Genomic DNA, 19577 nt, shown 5'->3' on the forward strand with positions numbered 1-19577 from the left:
CACCCCTTATTAAATTCTGTGAGGGGTGTCGTTTCCAAAATGGGGTCCACTGTAGGGGGTCCACTGTTCTGGCACCACGGGGGGCTTTGTAAACGCACATGGCCCCTGACTACCATTCTAAACAAATTAACTCTTCAAAAGCTCAATGGCGCTCCTCCTTTTCTGAGCATTGTAGTTCGACCGCAGGGCACTTGACGTCCTAACATGGGATATTTCCAGAAATGGGGTTACAAATTTTGGGGGGAATTTTCTGCTATTAACCCTTGCAAAAATTTGAAATTTGGGGGGAAACACATTTTAGTGAAAAAAAAAAGTTTTTTTTGCTGTTTTGGCACCAAAAGGGCTTCCTAAATGCGACATGCCCCCCGACCAAAATTTGCTCTCAAAAAGCGAAATATGACTCCTCTTCTGAGCATTGTAGTTCGCCCATAGTGCACTTCAGGTCAACTTATGGGGTACCTCCATACTCAGAAGAGATGGGGTTACAAATTTTGGGGGGTATTTTCTGCTATTAACTCTTGCAAAAATGTGAAATTTGGGGGGAAACACATTTTAGTGAAAAAAAATTTTTTTTTACATATGCAAAAGTTGTGAAACCCATGTGGGGTATTAAGGCTCACTTTATTCCTTGTTACGTTCCTCTAGGGGTCTAGTTTCCAAAATGGTATGCCATGTGGGGGGGGGTTGCTGTTCTGGCACCATAGGGGCTTCCTAAATGCGACATGCCCCCCAACCAAAATTTGCTCTCAAAAAGCCAAAATAGGACTCCTTCTCTTCTGAGCATTGTAGTTCGCCCGTAGTGCACTTCAGGTCAACTTATGGGGTATCTCCATACTCAGAAGAGATGGGGTTACAAATTTTGGGGGGTATTTTTGTATTGATCGGACCTCATGATCTTTATGATTTTTCATGATAGAAAAGTGACCAAAAATACTTTATTTTGGACTTTGGAATTTTTTTGCGCGTACGCCATTGACCGTGCAGTTTAATTAATGATATATTTTTATAGTTCGGACATTTACGAACGCGGCAATAACACATATGTTTACATTTATTTTTATTTACATTTTTTTAATGGGAAAAGAGGGTGGTTTGGACTTTTATTAGGACTTTTTGTTTTGCAGTATTATAGCTCCCATAGGGACCTATAACACTGCACACACTGATCTTACACACTGTTCACTGCAAAGCCATAGCTTTGCATTGATCAGTGTAATCGGTGGTCAATTGCTCAAGCTTGCATATCTCAGGCTTGGAGCAATCAATCGCCGAGGGGACACGCCGGAGGAAGGTAAGAGGACCTCCGCTCGAGTCCTAGCTGATTGGGACACCGCATTTTCACTGTGGTGGTCCCGATCAGCCCCACTGAGCAGCAGGGAAGCTTTTACTTTCGTTTTAGACACGGCGTTCAACTTTGACCGCCGCGTCTAAAGGGTTAATAGCGTAGATCGCTGCCGCGCGCTATTAGCCCGGGTCCCAGCTTCAGATACATGCCGGGACTGACCCAATATGATACGGGGTCACCGCGCGACCCCGCGTTATATCGCGGGAGCCGGCCAAGGACATAAATATACGTCCTCGGTCGTTAAGGGGTTAAAGGACTCCCAAAAAATTCCCCCCAAAACAACAAGTGCCATTTTTTTTTTTTTTAAACAACAGTGTTTCCCAAACAGAGTGCCTCCAGCTGTTGCAAAACTACAACTCCCAGCATGCCCGGACAGCCTTCGCTGTCCGGGCATGCTGGGAGTTGTAGTTATTCAACAGCTGGAGGCACCCCGGTTAGTAAACAGTGCAGTGCAGGATGACTAAAGTTCTTACATTTTAGATATTTATGGAGTATCCAAAATGAGTCTCCCTTCGCTCACAAAAGAGGGGTTAGGAGGGATATGGGATCACCACCTACTCAACATTCATGATATGACAAGTGTCTAAAGTGGGCACAATGACCCGGTGTGTAGCACTTACCTGTGCGGATTTCGCACATGGCCCCTTGGAGAGAAATCGCGCTATTAGGAAATACAGCTCTGCAAAGAGAAAGAAAAGGAGGAGTGAAATTCGGAGAACGAACGAATCACATGAATGGCGGACGACAAACTGTGAAATATAACTCAACCGGAACCATTATCACTTGAGTCTAAGACTCCGGGGCCAATACAGACCAAGTGGGACAACCAGTATCCAAGAGTAAGGGTGGGTTCACACTACGTTTTCCCCCATACGGGAGCGCATACGGCAGGGGGGAGCTAAAACCTCGCGCTCCCGTATGCCACCGTATGCGCTCCCGTATGTCATTCATTTCAATGAGCCGGCCGGAGTGAAACGTTCGGTCCGGTCGGCTCATTTTTGCGCCGGATGCGCTTTTACAACCGGACCTAAAACTGTGGTCAACCACGGTTTTAGGTCCGGTTGTAAAAGCGCATACGGCACAAAAATGAGCCGACCGGACCGAACGTTTCACTCCGGCTGGCTCATTGAAATGAATGACATACGGGAGCGCATACGGTGGCATACGGGAGCGCGAGGTTTTAGCTCCCCCCTGCCGTATGCGCTCCCGTATGGGAGAAAACGTAGTGTGAACCCAGCCTTACAGTAGGGTATCATACCAAACAGAGGGTCCCAGGCCACAAGCTCTCATACTTTAAAGGGGTACTCCGGTGAAAACCTTTTTTCTTTTAAATCAACTGGTGGCAGAAAGTTAAACATATTTGTAAATTACTTCTATTAAAAAAATCTTAATCCTTCCTGTACTTATTAGCTGCTGAATACTACAGAGGAAATTATTTTCTTTTTGGAATGCTCTCTGATGACATCACGACCACAGTTCTCTCTGCTGACGTTATTATAATAATATTAACACTTTATTTATTGTTGTCCTTAGTGGGATTTGAACCCAAGCCCCCAGCACTGCAAAGCAGCAGTGCTAACCCCTGAGCCACCATGCTGCCCTTAGCATACATCTGCTATGCATGGTTGCTAAAATGGACAGAGATGTCAACAAAGAGCACTGTGTTCGTGATGTTATCAGTGTTCCAAAAAGAAAGGGATAACCTCTGTAGCATTCATCAGCTAATAAGTACTGGAAGGATTAAGATTTTTTAATAGAAGTAATTTACAAATATGTTTAACTTTCTGCCACCAGTTGATTTAAAAGAAAAAATGGTTTTCACCGGAGTACCCCTTTAACCCCTTAACGACCCGGGCTTTTTCCGTTTTTTCATTTTCAATTTTTCCTCCTTAACTTTAAAAAATCATAACTCTTAAAAATTTTCACCTAAAATTATATATAATGGCTTAATTTTTGCGTCACTAATTCTACTTTGTAATGACATTAGTCATTTTACCCAAAAATCTACGGTGAAACGGGAAAAAAAATCAATGTGCGACAAAATTGATGAAAAAACACTATTTTGTAAGTTTTGGGGGCTTCTATTTTTACGCAGTACATTTTTTATCAAAAATGATACCTTATCTTTATTCTGTAGGTCCATACGGTTAAAATGATACCCTATTTGTATAGGTTTGAATTTGTATCACTTCCGAATAAAATCATGAATACATGCAGGAAAATTTATACGTTTAAAATGGTCATCTTTTGATATTTTTCTGTGTTCAGGGCGGTTTGAGGACTCATTTTTTGCGCCGTCATCTGAAGTTTTTAGCAGTACCATTTTAGTTCTGATCAGACTTTTTGATCACTTTTTATTCACTTGTTTGTGGTATAAAAAGTGATCAAAAATGCGCTATTTTGGACTTTGGAATTTTTTTGCGCGTACGCCATTGAACGAGCGGTTTAAAAAGCGGTATATTTTTATAAATCGGACATTTCCGCACGCGGCGATACCACATATGTTTATTTTTATTATTATTTACATAATGTTTTTTTTATTTTTGGAAATGCTGGGTGATTCAAACTTTTATTAGGGGAAGGGATAATTGAAAGGGTTAATGATTTTTTTACACTTTTCTTATGCAACATTATAGCTCCCATAAGGGGCATAAGGGGCTATAACATTGCATTTACTGATCTTTTACACTGATTGATCCATCCCCATAGGAATGGATCAGTGTTTTCGGCGATTGAATGCTCAAGCCTGGATCTCAGGCTTGAAGCATTCATTCGGCGATCGGAAAGCGCAGGAGAAGGCAAGAAGACCTCCTCCTGTGCTACAGCTGTTCGGGATGCCGCGATTATACCGCGGCGATCCCGAACAGCTCCCTGAGCTAGCCGGGCACTTTTACTTTCGTTTTTAGCCGCGCGGCTCAGCTTTGAGCGCGCGGCTAAAGGGTTAATAGCGCGCGGCACAGCAATCAGTGCCGCGCGCTATTAGAGGCGGGTCCCGGCTTCACTATGATGCCGGGCCCGCCGCGATATGATGCGGGGTCACCGTGTGACCCCGCGTTATATCGCAGGACCGGGACTCATGACGTATGCATACGTCATGGGTCCTTAAGAGGTTAAGGACGCAGGACGTAAATGTACGTCCTGGTGAGGTGGTACTTAACGCACCAGGACGTACATTTACGTCCTAAGCATAACCGCTGGCATCGGAGCGATGCCCGTGTCATGCGCGGCTGATCCCGGCTGCTGATCGCAGCCAGGGACCCGCCGGCAATGGCCGACGCCCGCGATCTCGCGGGCGTCCGCCATTAACCCCTCAGGTGCCGGGATCAATACAGATCCCGGCATCTGCGGCAGTTCGCGATTAAAATGAACGATCGGATCGCCCGCAGCGCTGCTGCGGGGATCCGATCATTCAGAACGCCGCACGGAGGTCCCCTCACCTTCCTCCGTGCGGCTCCCGGCGTCTCCTGCTCTGGTCTGTGATCGAGCAGACCAGAGCAGGAGATGACCGATAATACTGATCTGTTCTATGTCCTATACATAGAACAGATCAGTATTAGCAATCATGGTATTGCTATGAATAGTCCCCTATGGGGACTATTCAAGTGTAAAAAAAAAATTTTTTAAAAATGTAAAAGTAAAAGTAAAAGTAAAAAAAAAAAGTGAAAAATCCCCTCCCCCAATAAAAGAGTAAAACGTCCGTTTTTTCCTATTTTACCCCCAAAAAGCGTAAAAAACATTTTTTATAGACATTTTTGGTATCGCCGCGTGCGTAAATGTCCGAACTATTAAAATAAAATGTTAATGATCCCGTACGGTGAACGGCGTGAACGAAAAAAAATTAAAAAAGTCCAAAATTCCTACTTTTTTAATACATTTTATTAAAAAAAAATTATAAAAAATGTATTTAAAGTTTTTTATATGCAAATGTGGTATCAAAAAAAAGTACAGATCATGGCGCAAAAAATGAGCCCCCATACCGCCGCTTATACGGAAAAATAAAAAAGTTATAGGTCATCAAAATAAAGGGATTATAAACGTACTAATTTGGTTAAAAAGTTTGTGATTTTTTTAAGCGCAACAATAATATAAAAGTATATAATAATGGGTATCATTTTAATCGTATTGACCCTCAGAATAAAGAACACATGTCATTTTTACCATAAATTGTACGGCGTGAAAACAAAACCTTCCAAAATTTGCAAAATTGCGTTTTTCATTTTAATTTCCCCACAAAAATAGTGTTTTTTGGTTGAGCCATACATTTTATGATATAATGAGTGATGTCATTACAAAGGACAACTGGTCGCGCAAAAAACAAGCCCTCATACTAGTCTGTGGATGAAAATATAAAAGAGTTATGATTTTTAGAAGGCGAGGAGGAAAAAATGAAAACGTAAAAATTAAATTGTCTGAGTCCTTAAGGCCAAAATGGGCTGAGTCCTTAAGGGGTTAAAGGGGTACTCCGGTGGAAAACTTTTTTTTAATATGAACTGGTTCCAGAAAGTTAAACAGATTTGTAAATGACTTCTATAAAAAATCTTAATCCTTCCAGTACTTATTAGCAGCTGTATGCTACAGAGGAAATTCTTTTCTTTTTGAATTTCCTTTTTGTCTTGTCCACATTGCTCTCTGCTAACACCTCTGCCCGTGTCAGGAACTGTCCAGAGCAGCATAGGTTTGCTATGGGGATTTTCTCCTGCTCTGGACAGTTCCTGATATGGGCATCAGGTGTCAGCAGAGAGCACTGTGGACTAGACAAAAAAATAAATTCAAAAAGAAAAGAACTTCTCTAGCATACAGCTGCTAATAAGCACTGGAAGGGTAAAGATTTTTTTTTATAGAAGTAATTTACAAATCTGTTTAACTTTCTGGCACCAGTTGATTTAAATAAAAAAAAAAAAATGTTTTCCACCAGAGTACCCCTTTAACCCTCTAGATTTTTTACCACCTCACCTTGTAATAGCTGTAACTTCTTAAATTTTTCACCTACAAAAACATTTCAGGGCTTGTACTTTGTAATGACATCTCTTATTTTACCACAAAATCTACAGCAAAGGCAAAATAAATATATATATTAAAAATTGTGGGGTGAAATTGAAAAAATAAAAATAAAAAACAACTCTGCAACTTTTTTGGGGAGGGGTTTATTTTTACGCACGGCAGTTTTTGGTATAAATGACACCTTATACCTATTTTGTAGGTCCATACGATTACAATGATACCTTTATATAGATATTTATATAGGTTTTGTTTTATTTTACTACTGCAAAAAAATTAGTATTCTTAAAGGGGTACTCCAGCAAAAAAAAAAAAAATTTTTTTTTTAAATCAACTGATGCCAGAAAGTTAAACAGATTTGTAAAACGTATTTATTTATTTAAAAATCGTAATCCTTCCAGTACTTAGCTGCTGTAAGCTCCACAGGAAGTTATTTTCTTTTTGAATTTCTTTCTGTCTGACCACAGTGCTCTCTGCTGACACCAGTCTGTCTCAGGAACTGTCAAGAGCAGGAACGAACCCCCATAGAAAACCTCTCCTGCTCTTGAAAGTTCATGAGACAGACAGAGGTGTCAGCAGAGAGCACTGTGGTCAGACAGGAAAGAAAAGTTAAAAAGACAACAACTTCCTGTGGAGCATACAGCAGCTGATAAGTACTGGAAGGGTTAGGATTTTTAAATATAAGTCATTTACAAATCTGTTTAACTTTCTGGCACCAGTTGATTTACTAAAAAATTGTTTTTTACAGGAGTACCCCTTTAAAACTCTGTTCTGAACCCCATAACGTTTTTATTTTCCCTTATGTGGGGGATGTATGAGAGCTCATTTTTTAGCGCCATGATCTGTAGTTTTTAACTGTATTTTATTTTAATGGGACTTTTTGATTGTTTTTTGTTCATTTTTTCTGGTATATAAAGTGACCAAAAATCAGCAATTCTGGACTTTGCTATTTTTATGTTCACGCCATTGACAGCGCGGTTTAATAAATGTTATATTTTAATAGTTCGGACATTTACGCATGCTGCGATAACCCTTGTTTTATTTTTGTTTACATCATTTTTATCGAAAAATGAGAAGCGGGCAGTAATCACCTGGACCCTCTCACTGCAGGGTTCCTGACCACTCTGTCACCCAATGTCAGCACCAGGAATGCCTATATGTCAGTACAAGGACTCACTATTTTTGGATATATGCCACCTGATTTTTCTGGCAATATGAGTCCTTGAGTTGCTGCATTCCGGTATTGTTACACTAGTCTCCTGATAAAGGAGTACTTCAACCTTATACAACTTATGGCGGGAGTCAGAACGCTGGGACCTCTGCGGAGCCCCAGCTCTCCCAATGCAGGAGGCGTATTGGCAGCGCCATGATGCCGCGGCTGACATGTCCCCTCCATAGCAATCATTATGTAGTGTGAAAGGGGCCTAAGGCTCTTGCCATAAGAGTCTATAAAAAGCCTAGGGGTATTCAGTGTGACTAGTTGTTCTTTGGTATTAATGGATGTATCTGTGGGTCCCCCCAACCTAATTGGTCAGCCTTGTTTCATGGGGGATACCATTTTATCCATCACTATACTGTTTTACCAGGGTATCAGATCCCCTCTCTGAGATATTCTCCATTACAGTCCCTTGCTGCACCTAAGCCAACTCCCCTGAGGACATCCGTATATATAGCCAACCATATGAGGACAGAAACGCGTAGGGATTGTGTGATAAGCGAATATATACCTTTTCAACTTACCGTATATTTGGTCTATGTTATTTTAGTGAGACAAGTGCACTTTTACTTTCCCTTGTATACTTGTTTTAGCAAGAAGTACAACCTTCTTTATCATTGATCATGATTTGTTTGTTGAGCATTCGGCAATGTACTTGATAAACAATGGTCTGCAAATTGTTTTTTAAAGGAAAACTGTCAGCTTGCTCCCCCCCGCAATAACCAGCAGTACTGGGGGGGCGCTGATCAGTTTGTTCCTTACCGTGCCCGGATCCGCCTCGCCGTTCTGAACTGCCGGACGGATCCGGGCACGGTAGGCATCAAACTGATCAGCGTCCCCCGCACTGTCAGCCAGTACCGCTGGTTAGTGCAGGGAGGGGGGGGAGCAAGCTGACAGTTTTCCTTTTATATATATATATATATATATATATATATATATATATATATTCATATTTAGGGAATGCACTTTTTTTTTTCTGATGGATTTTACAAAATATCATTAAAAATGTTATTGAACACCTCTTCTGTATATAATTTCTACCAACATATATTCTTCACTATGACTGCCCCCCCCTGAAGACAATGGGACGTGGCGAGTAAGCTGATTTTTACCCTGTATAACCTGTTGCCAACGGTTATATAGGGTAAAATCTGATGACGTGTTCCTTTTAAGAGGCTAAAGCATAGCTATAATTTACTATAAAAAAAATTTTTTTAAAAATTATTTGACAAGTTGCCAAGACGTGAAGTTTTGCTGGCTGTGTTTGCTAGTCATAATCGGGGGGGTTGGGGGGCAGGAGGGGCGGTAGTGCCTTACCTGCCTCTCCACCGTCCAATCGGCGCTCCAATGCTGCAGCAATGGAGCGCTGATAACACTGATCAATGATGTTCTATGGAGCAGCATTGTTCAGCGTTTGCAATCTAAAGATTACATGTAATAGTCTCCTATGAGGCCTAAAACAAAACACTTTATAAACGTGAATTAACCCCTTAAAAGTTTGAATCTCCAGCCTTTTTCCCATTTTTTAAATAAAATATTATAATTAAAAAAAACATACACGTGGTATCAACGCACAATAATGTCCAAACTATTAAAACATAACATTATACATAGAAAAAAATACTAAAGTCCAGATTTGCCTATTTTGGTTATTTCATATATCAGAAAAAAACATTAATATAATATAATCAAGTCGCCTGAGCCTTACAAAAATGGTACCAATAAAAACTACCGTACATATCACGGCACAAAAAATAAGCCCTTATACATCCTGGTATATGCAAAAATAAAGTCAAAGGGGTCAGAAGAGGAGAATTTTATGCATACTAATTTTCGTTAAAAAAAATTAGTCCCGTTCCGTGGCGGGGATCTCCGGTAATCTTGGCCATTAAGCTTCAGCTCCCGCCCGGCTTGGGGCACAGGCGGAGATTAGTGACGTCACCGCTGCTGTTTTCTAGCAGCGGGGCCCAGCAGAGAACAGCAGCGGTGATGTCACTAAGCTCCGCCCATGCTCGAAGTTGGTGCCCGGAGCTGGAGGTAACAGACAAGATTACCGGAGATCCCCGCCACGGAACGGGACAAGGTAAGTACCGTTATCATTGCCACCTGTTGGTACCGACAGGTTAGTGCAGGTGACACTGGTGACAGATTTCCTTTTAAAAAAAAACTTTTACATGACATTGAAAAAAAAGTATCAGTAATTGGTACGGGCGAGCACTTAAAAATAAAAGTATCGGTACTTGTACTCTGTCTTAGAAAAAAAATTGGTATCGGCACATCCCTATTACAAAGTACAATTGTTGGCACAAAATACAAGCCCTCATAGGTCTATAAGTGGAAAATTGAAATTGTTATGGCTATTAGAAGAGGAGGAGGAAAACACATGAAAAATCCCTGCATCCTTAACCCCTTAAGGACAATTGACGTACGCGTACGTCATGACAACCTGGTACTTAAGGACCCATGACATACGCGTACGTCATGGAGAATTCCGGACCCTGCCGCGTGGGGATCGGACCAGGATGCCATCAGACCAAACCACCACCCCCCCCGGTCCGGCGATCGCGGCAAATCGCAAGTGAATTCACACTTGCGATTTGCGCGATTCCGGGTCATTACGGGTCTATAGTGACCCGGTGACCCAGAATATAAGGGGGATCCTGGGTGTCTAAGATCCCCCTGAAGGCATAGGAGTGAGGTGGCAGGGGTGTGCCACCCCTCCTATCCCTGCTATTGGTGGTCTAGACGCGATCACCAATAGCAGATCGGGGGCAGGGGGGTTAACTTTCGTTTTCCCCGTCCTGCCCACCCGCAATAGGCGGGGCAGAACGTGGAACGAAAGGAGACCGGCGCCGAAGATCCACTTACCGATCCCGGCGGGCGACGGAGGCTTCGAGTGACGGAGATCGGCGATGACGTGCGGCTGGACCCGACGGAATCCGGTGAGTTGCCTAGCAACATCCGGAGGGTACAGTTTGAGACCATTATACAGTGGTCTCTAACTGTAGCCCTCCAGATGTTGCAAAACTACAACTCCCAGCATGCCCAAACAGCTGTTTGGGCATGCTGGAATATGTAGTTTTGCTACAGCTGGAGGGCTACAGTTTGAGACCACTATATAGTGGTCCCTAAACTGTAGCCCTCCAGATCTTGCAAAACTACAACTCCTAGCATGCCCAAACAACTGTTTGCTGTCTGGGCATGGTGGAATTTGTAGTTTTGCAACAGCTGGAGGACCACAGTTTGGAGATCACTTTCCAGTGTTCTCTAAAACTGTAGCTCTACAGATGTTGCAAAACTGCAAATCCCAGCACACCCAAACAGCAAACAGCTGTCTCGGCATGCTAGGAGTTGTAGTTGCGTACCTCCAGCTGTTGCATAACTACATCTCCAAGCATGCCCTTCGGCGATCAGTGCATGCTGGGAGTTGTAGTTTTGCAACAGCTGGAGGCAGACTGGTTGGAAAATACTGAGTTAGGTAACAGAACCTAACTGAAGGTTTTCCAACCAGTGTAGCTCCAGCTGTTGCAAAAGTACAACTCCCAGCATGCACGGTCTGCCAGTACATGCTGGGAGTTGTCGTTTTGAAACAGCTGGAGGTTTGCCCCCCGATGTGAATGTACAGGGTACATTCACACGGACAGGTTTACAGTAAGTTTCCTGCTTCAAGTTTGGGCTGCGGCAAATTTTTCACTGCAGTGCAAACTCCTAGCGGGAAACTCACCGTAACACGCCAGTGTGAATGTACCCTAAAAACACTACACTACATTAACACATAATAAAGGGTAAAACACTACATATACACCCCCTTACACTGTCCCCCCAGTAAAAAATGAAAAACGTATTGTATGGCAGTGTTTCCAAAACGGAGCCTCCAGCTGTTGCAAAACAACAACTCCCAGCATTTCCGGGCAGCCACTGACTGTCCAGGCATGCTGGGAATTTAGCAACAGCTGGAGGCACCCTGTTTGGGAATCACTGGCGTAGAATACCCCTATGTCCACCCCTATGCAATCCCTAATTTAGTCCTCAAATGCGCATGGCTCTCTCTCACTTCGGAGCCCTGTCGTATTTCAAGGAAAATTAGGGCCACATATGGGGTATTTCCGTACTCGGGAGAAATTGCACTACAAATTTTGGGGGGCTTTTTCTCCTTTTACCCCTTTTGAAAAGGAGAAGTTGGGGGCTACACCAGCTTGTTAGTGTAAAAAAATAAAAAAATTTACACTAACATGCTGGTGTTGCCCTTTACTTTTTATTTTCACAAGTGTTAAAAGGAAAAAAGGACCCCCAAAATTTGTAACGCAATTTCTCCCGAGTACGGAACTACCCCATATGTGGGCGTAAAATGCTCTGCGGGTGCACAACAAGGCTCAGGAGTGAGAGCGCACTATGTACATTTGAGGCCTACATTGGTGATTTGCACAGTGGTGGCTGATTTTACAGCGGTTCTGACATAAATGCAAAAAAATAAATACCCACATGTGACCCCATTTTGGAAACTACACCCCTCACGTAATGTAATAAGGGGTACAGTGAGTATTTACGCCCCACAGGTGTCTGACAGATTTTTGGATCAGTGGTCCGTGAAAATTAAAAACTAGCATTTTAGTGAAAAAAAAAAATAATTTTCACATCCAACTTTAACGAAAAGTCATCAAACACCTGTGGGGTGTTAAGGCTCACTGGACCCCTTGTTACGTGCCTTGAGGGGTGTAGTTTCCAAAATAGTATGCCATGTGTTTTTTTTTTTTGCTGTTCTGGCACCATATGGGGTTCCGAAATGTGACATGCCCCCCCAAAAACAATTTCAGAAAAATTCACTCTCCAAAATCCCATTGTTGCTCCTTCTCTTCTGAGCCCTCTACTGCGCCTGCCGAACACTTCACATACACATATGAGGTATGTCCTTACTCGAGAGAAATTGGGTTACACATTTTAGGAAGATTTCTCCTTTTACCCCTTGTAAAAATTCAATAACTAGGTCTACAAGAACATGCGAGTGTAAAAATGAAGATTTTTAATTTTCTCCTTCAATTTGCTGCTATTCCTGTGAAACACCTAAAGGGTTAACAAACCTTTTGAATGTGATTTTGAATACTTTGAGGGGTGCAGTTTTTGTAATGGGGACATTTATGGGGTATTTCTAATATGAAGGCCCTTCAAATCCACTTCAAAACAAAACTGGTCCCTGAAAAATTTCGATTTTGAAAATTTTGTGAAAAATTGGAAAATTGCTGCTGAACTTTGAAGCCCTCTGGGGTCTTCCAAAAGTAAAAACACGTCAACTTTATGATGCAAACGTAAAGTAAACATATTGTATATGTGAATCAATATATCATTTATTTGGGATATTCATTTTCCTTATAAGCAGAGAGCTTCAAAGTAAAAAAAAAAATGCAACATTTTCAATTTTTTCATCAAATTTTGGAATTTTTCACCAAGAAATGATGCAAGTATCGACAAAAATTTACCGCTAACATAAAGTAGAATATGTCACGAAAAAACAAACACGGAATCAGAATGAAAGGTAAAAGCATCCCAGAGTTATTAATGCTTAAAGTGACAGTGGTCAGATGTTCAAAAAAATGGCCGTGTCCTACAGTGAAAATTGGCTGGGTCCTTAAGGGGTTAAAGGGGTACTCCGCTGCTCAGCGCTTGGAAAAAAAACTTTTCTATGAAACCATTTGGAACAAACCGTGGCTAAGACGTCACGAGCTCCCGGCGCCAGCTCCAGCATTCGGAACAGATTGTTCCAAACGCTGAGCAGCGGAGTACCCCTTTAAGGTACCAAAACCAAAAACATAGCACTGGTCAAAAAAAATATGTCTATTTTTGAGAACAAAACTTCTAAAACGCATATTGTGACAACATTAATTTACAAGTCTATCACCCTGCACTGATCTATGAGGAAATGAAAGAACATATGGTGACACCTGCTGCAGCCGAGAAACCCCTAAAACAGTGTTTACCAACCAGGGTGCCGCCAGCTGTCAAAACTACAAATCCCACCATGCCCGGACAGCCTTTGGCATGTCAGGAGTTGTAGTTTTGCAACAGCTCGAGGCACCCTGGTTGGTAAACACGGCCTTAAAGGGGTACTCCAGTGGAAAACTTTTTTGTTTGTTTTTTTAATTAACTGGTACCACAACGTTAAACAGATTTGAAAATTACTTCTATTAAAAAATCTTAATCCTTCCAGTACTTATTATTCTTTTTGGAACACAGAGCTCTCTGCTGACATCTCTGTCCATTTTAAGAACTGTCCAGAGTAGGAGAAAATCCCCATAGCAAACATATGATGCTCTGGACAGTTCCTAAAATGGACAAAGATGTCAGCAGAGAGCACTGTGCTCCAAAAATAAAATAATTTCCTCTGTAGTATTCAGCAGCTAATAAGTACTGGAAGGATTAAGATTTTTAAGTAGAAGTAATTTACAAATCTGTTTAATTTTCTGGCACTCCCCCCCCCCCCCCCCCCCTCAAATTAATAGCCGCAGTGCACTGTCCTACTCAACTCACCTTCCTACGTTCCCCCATTGCTCCGGAACCGGCCTCATGGTCCTCTTGCTGCTTCCTGGGGACCGGAACGTCACAGAGCCGTCAGCCTATCACCGGCTGCAGTGATGTTTCGCCTCGGCCGGTGATAGGCCGAGCGCACTGTCATGTAAGGAGTGAGACCGCTGCGGACGGTGATAGGCTGAGCGCACTGTCATGTAAGGAGTGAGACCGCTGCAGACGGTGATAGGCTGAGCGCACTGTCATGTAAGGAGCGGGACATCGCTGCGGCCGGTGATAGGCTGAGCGCACTGTAATGTAAGGAGTGAGACACCGCTGCGGCCGGTGATAGGCTGAGCGCACTGTCATGTAAGGAGTGGGACATCGCTGCGGACGGTGATAGGCTGAGCGCACTGTCATGTAAGGAGCGGGACACCGCTGCGGCCGGTGATAGGCTCGCGGCTCTGTGACGTTCCCATCCCCAGGAAGCAGCAAGAGGACCGTGAGGCCGGTTACGGAGCAACGAAGGAAGGTAGGAAGAAGGTGAGTTAAAGTTTCGCGGGTGATTATTATTTGGGGGGGGGGGGCGCTGTGCCGATAAACCAGGGGGGGGATTTAGCTCCCATCACATGATGATTGGGGGGGGTAAATACTGTTAAATACTGTGGAACCGCCATAATTTACAAAAAATACCGTGACACACATTTTTGGTCATACCGCCCAGCTCTAGTCCACAGTGCTCTCTGCTGACACCTGATGCCCGTATCAGGAACTGTCCAGAGCAGGGAAAAATCCCTGTAGCAAACCTATGCTGCTCCGGACAGTTCCTAACAAGGACAGAGGTGTCAGCAGAGAGCACTGTGGAAAAGACAAAAAAAAGAAATTCAAAAAGAAAAGAATTTCCTCTGTAGCATACAGCTGCTAATAAGTACTGAAAGGATAAAGATTTTTTAATAGAAGTAATTTACAAATCTTTTTAACTTTCTGGCACCAGTTCATTAAAAAAAAAAAAAGAAAGTTTTCCACCGGAGTACCGCTTGAAGGTTGCCTGTGCCTGAGGATAGTCTATCAGGGCTTGTTGGGAGTTGTAATTCTGCAACCACTGGATAGTCAAAGATTGAAAAACACGGACCTACCAACTTTAGAACAGCGGTCTCAAACTGTGGCCCTCCAGATGTTGCAAAGCTTCAACTCCCAGCATGCCCGGACAGCCAACGGCTGTCCGGGCATGCTGGGAGTTGAAGTTTTGCAACATCTGGAGGGCCACAGTTTGAGACCATTGCCTTAGAGCATCTGTGGCAGGCTGTCACGGCATGATAGGAGTGGTAGTTCTGCCAAGGTTGGGAAACAGCGACTTACAGCAATGCGGAGATGTTGCAACAGATAAGGAACTGAGACAAAGTATATTAGAAAGTTACAGAACAAGTTTGGAGATGCAGCTTAGTTCCTAAAAACTCAGCCCCAAATCCTACCAAAGTGCCGGCTGGAATGTAACTATAGTATTAAAGGGGTACTCTACTGGAAAGTATATATATTTTAAATCAACTGGTGCCAGAAAGTTAAACAGATTTGTTAATTACTTCTATTAAAAAATCTTAACCCTTCCAGTACTTTTCAGCTGCTATATGCTCCACAGGAAGTTCTTTTCTTTTTGGATTTCTTTTCTGTCTGACCACAGTGCTCTCTGCTGACACCTCTGTCCATGCCGGGAACTATCCAGAGCAGGAGAGGTTTGCTATGAAGATTTGCTCCTGCTCTGGACAGTTCCTAAAATGGACAGAGGTGTCAGCAGAGAGCACTGAGGTGAGACAGAAAGGAAATTCAAAAAGAAAAGAACTTCCTGTGGAGCATATAGCAGCTGATAAGTACTGGAAGGGTTAAGATTTCCAGTGGAGTACCCCTTTAACAATGCTGAGTGCTCCCAATTACAACTGCAACACTACAACTCCCAGCATGTCCTGGTAAGTCAGTGGTGACGCCAGGCCGAATGCTGGGCCTTCTAGTACACCTTTGGTCAATGAAGCCTGGGTTAACTATTTTAGAACTGGACACATCACTAGACAGTGTCAGATTGCTGGGATTTATAGTACGCCTCTGGTCGATAAAGACTAGGTTAACTATTATAGAACTGGAGGCATCACTGGACAGTGATTGGATGCTGGGACTTGTAGTTTGCTTCTGGTCAGTGATGCATAAGTTAAAGGGGTACTCCAGTGGAAACATTTTTTTTTTTTAATCAACTGGTGCCAGAAAGTTAACAGATTAGTAAATTACTTCTATTAAAAAATCTTTACCTTTCCAGTACTTATTAGCAGCTGTATGCTACAGAAGAAATTATTTTCTTTTTGAATTTCTTTTTTGTCTTGTCCACAGTGCTCTCTGCTGACACCTGATGTTCGTATCAGGAACTGTCCAGAGCAGGAGAAAGTCCCCATAGCAAACCTATGCTGCTCTGGACAGTTCCTGACATGGACAGTGGTGTCAGTAGAGAGCAAAAAAAAGGCAAAAAAGAAATTAAAATAAAATAATTTCCTCTGTAATAAGTACTGGAAGGATTAAGATTTTTTTTTTAATAGAAGTAATTTACAAATCTGTTTAACTTTCTGGCACCAGTTGATTTAAAAAAATAAAATAAAGTTTTCCACCAGAGTACCCCTTTAACCATTATAGCAGCGATTCCCAACCAGGGTGCCTCCAGCTGTTGCAAAACTACAACTCCCAGCATGCCCAGACAGCCAAAGGCTACACTACATTATAGAATAGGATGTATAGCTAGACCGTAACAGGACACTGGGACTTGTAGTTCTCCACCAATCGATTATGGAATTAGTGGTCTGTCATAGGTTCTGTCTTCAGTCGATGCAAAACTACATATCTCAGCATGCCCGGACAGTGAACCCTTGCCCCAAAAGTCAGATGGTGGTAGGGGCACTACAAGTGCAAGCTTTCACTGAAAATTTAAAGGGGTACTCTGGTGGAAAACTTTTTTTTTTTTTTTAAATCAACTGGTGCCAGAAAGTTAAACACATTTGTAAATTACTTCTATTAAAAAATTCGTATCCTTCCGGTACTTATTAGCTGCTGAATACTTCAGAGGAAATTATTTTCTTTTTGGATTTCTTTTCTGTCACGACCACAGTGCTCTCTGCTGACACATCTGTCCAATTTTAGGAACTGTCCGGAGCAGGATAGGTTTGCTATAGGGATTTTCTCCTGCTCTGGACAGTTCCTGACATGGACAGAGGTGTCAGCAGAGAGCACTGTGGTCAGACAAATTCAAAAAGATAAGAACTTCTTCTGGAGCATACAGCCGCTAATAAGTACTAGAATTAATTTACAAATCTGTTTAACTTTCTGCCACCAGTTGATTTAAAAAAAAAAAACAAAAGAAAGTTTTCCATCGGAGTACCCCTTTAAAGCTTAGGCCAACTATTATAGAACTAGACAATGATGTGAATGCTGGGACTTGTAGTACGCCTCTGGCAAATGAAGTCTAGGTTAACCAATAAAGAGCAAGGGGAGAGAGTGATGAGGTGCTGTGACTTGTAGTACACCTTCAGTTGAAGACGCATAGGTTAACCATTGGAGAACCGGTGGAATCGCTAGACAATGACGAGACACTGGGACTTGTAGTACGCCTCTAGTCGAAGAAGCCTAGGTTAACTATTATAGAACTGGATGCTGGGACTTGTAGTTCTCAACTGGTCGATGACAGATGCAGCACTGTCAGGGGTTCGGGACCAATGGTCTCCAATATGTAGACCTCCAGATGTTGCAAAACTACAACTAAAACTAGAACTAAAACTAGACCATGACGGCATGCTGGGACTTGTAGTACGGTACACCTCTGTTCGATGAAGCCCAGTTTAACTACTATAGAACTGGAGGCATCACTAGACAGTGATGGGATGCTGGGACTTGTAGTTTGCTTCCGGTCAGTGCTGCATAGGTTAACCATTAAAGCAGTGTTTCCCAACCAGGGTGCCTACAGCTGTAGCAAAACTACAACTCCCAGCATGCCCGGACAGAGAGTTGTAGTTTTGCAACAGCTGGAGTCACCCTGGTTGGGAAACCCTGCATTATAGGAGGTATAGCTAGACAGTGTTTGAACGCTGGGACTTGTAGTACGCCTCTGGTCGATGAAGCCTAGGTCAACTATTAAAGAATCGGCGGCATTGCTGGACAGTGTCTGGATGCTGGGACTTGTAGTACGCCTCCTGTCGTTGAAGCATAGGGCAACTATTATAGAACCGGAGACATCGCTAGAGAGTGTCTGGATGCTGGGACTTGTAGTACGCCTCTGGTCAATGAAGCCTAGGTCAACTATTAAAGAACCGGAGGCATCGCTAGACAGTATCTGGACGCTGGGACTTGTAGTACACCTCTGGTCGATGAAGCCTAGGTCAACTAGAACCGTAGGCATCGCTAGACAGTGTCTGGACGCTGGGACTTGTAGTACGCCTCTGGTCGATGAAGCCTAGGTCAACTATTAAAGAACCGGAGGCATCGCTAGACAGTGTCTGGACGCTGGGACTTGTAGTACGCTTCTGGTCGATGAAGCCTAGGTCAACTAGAAGTTGATGGGACGCTGAAACTTGTAGTACACCTCTGGTCGATGACGCCTAGGTCAACTATTATAGAACGCGAGGCATCGCTAGACTGTGTCTGGATGCTGGGACTTGTAGTACGCCTCTGGTCGACGATGCCTAGATTAACCATTACAGAACCGGATGCTGGGACTTGTAGTTCGCCATCGGTCGATGACAGAATTAGCGGACCGTCTGAGCTTGTGGACTATGAATAAAGTTTGTCGTAGAGTCGGCGGGCACTCGGGGCATCGTCTCACATGGCGTTTTTTTTTTTTTATAATGCCAACCTGCGCCAATTTTTTCGTGACAGTTGTTTTTTTTTGCACCACTGTCTAATGGACAACAACTATACATGGGCGCCTATGTGGCAGCTGGGTGACAGCTCACTAAGTGACAGCAGATGGCATAGCTGTAAGGAGTGAGTGCTGGCCCCGGGCACTGCCCAGCTCCGGAAGGGGGTGAGGCGGTTACCTGACTCCGCCGGCTGCATGGAGCAGCTGGGTACAGGCTGGAGCGCCATGCCGGCTCAGGAGCGTCCTCCGTGCGGCCTCCGCTCATCTGCACACTCTGCAACTAAGCTCCGCCCCTTCCGTCACCTCACAAAAAACCTTCCGCTCCCTCCGCGTCAAGGCCGCTCCGAGACAAAGTAGTCCCTCACGACGCTTATCCCTGTTCCTAAATCACACAAAAAGCTCCCAAATCCCTCATACCGCATAACGTCTATCCTAGCGCTGAGTAATAGTATTAAACTCACTATTTTTTAGCTAAGAAAATAGTTCGGTGTGGGGGGGGGGGAGGAGAGAATAAAATACAGCGTCAGATATCCCTCCGCGGCGGTGAGGCGACTGCTTTCACGAGAACTACACAATAAACCACTTTGTTGACTCAGACCCCCTGGCGGCGACGCTCTCGAACTACATTTCCCATGAGT

General features: G+C 43.4%; 1 protein-coding gene across 1 annotated transcript in view; it reads right to left on the bottom strand.

Moving 5' to 3' along the window:
• BRWD1 (bromodomain and WD repeat domain containing 1) overlaps positions 1-19272 on the bottom strand; it is a 132048-nt gene extending 112776 nt beyond the window's left edge. Inside the window, exons 1-2 of the mRNA XM_056559676.1 lie at positions 19118-19272; positions 1966-2024 (exon numbers count right to left, since the gene is read on the bottom strand). Coding sequence (XP_056415651.1) covers positions 1966-2024; positions 19118-19166 — 108 coding nt within the window. The 5' untranslated portion in view covers positions 19167-19272. The remainder of the gene's footprint in view (positions 1-1965; positions 2025-19117) is intronic.
• Between the last annotated feature and the right edge of the window lie 305 nt (positions 19273-19577).

This window comes from Hyla sarda, chromosome 2 (assembly GCF_029499605.1).
Source record: "Hyla sarda isolate aHylSar1 chromosome 2, aHylSar1.hap1, whole genome shotgun sequence".
NCBI lineage: Eukaryota > Metazoa > Chordata > Amphibia > Anura > Hylidae > Hyla > Hyla sarda.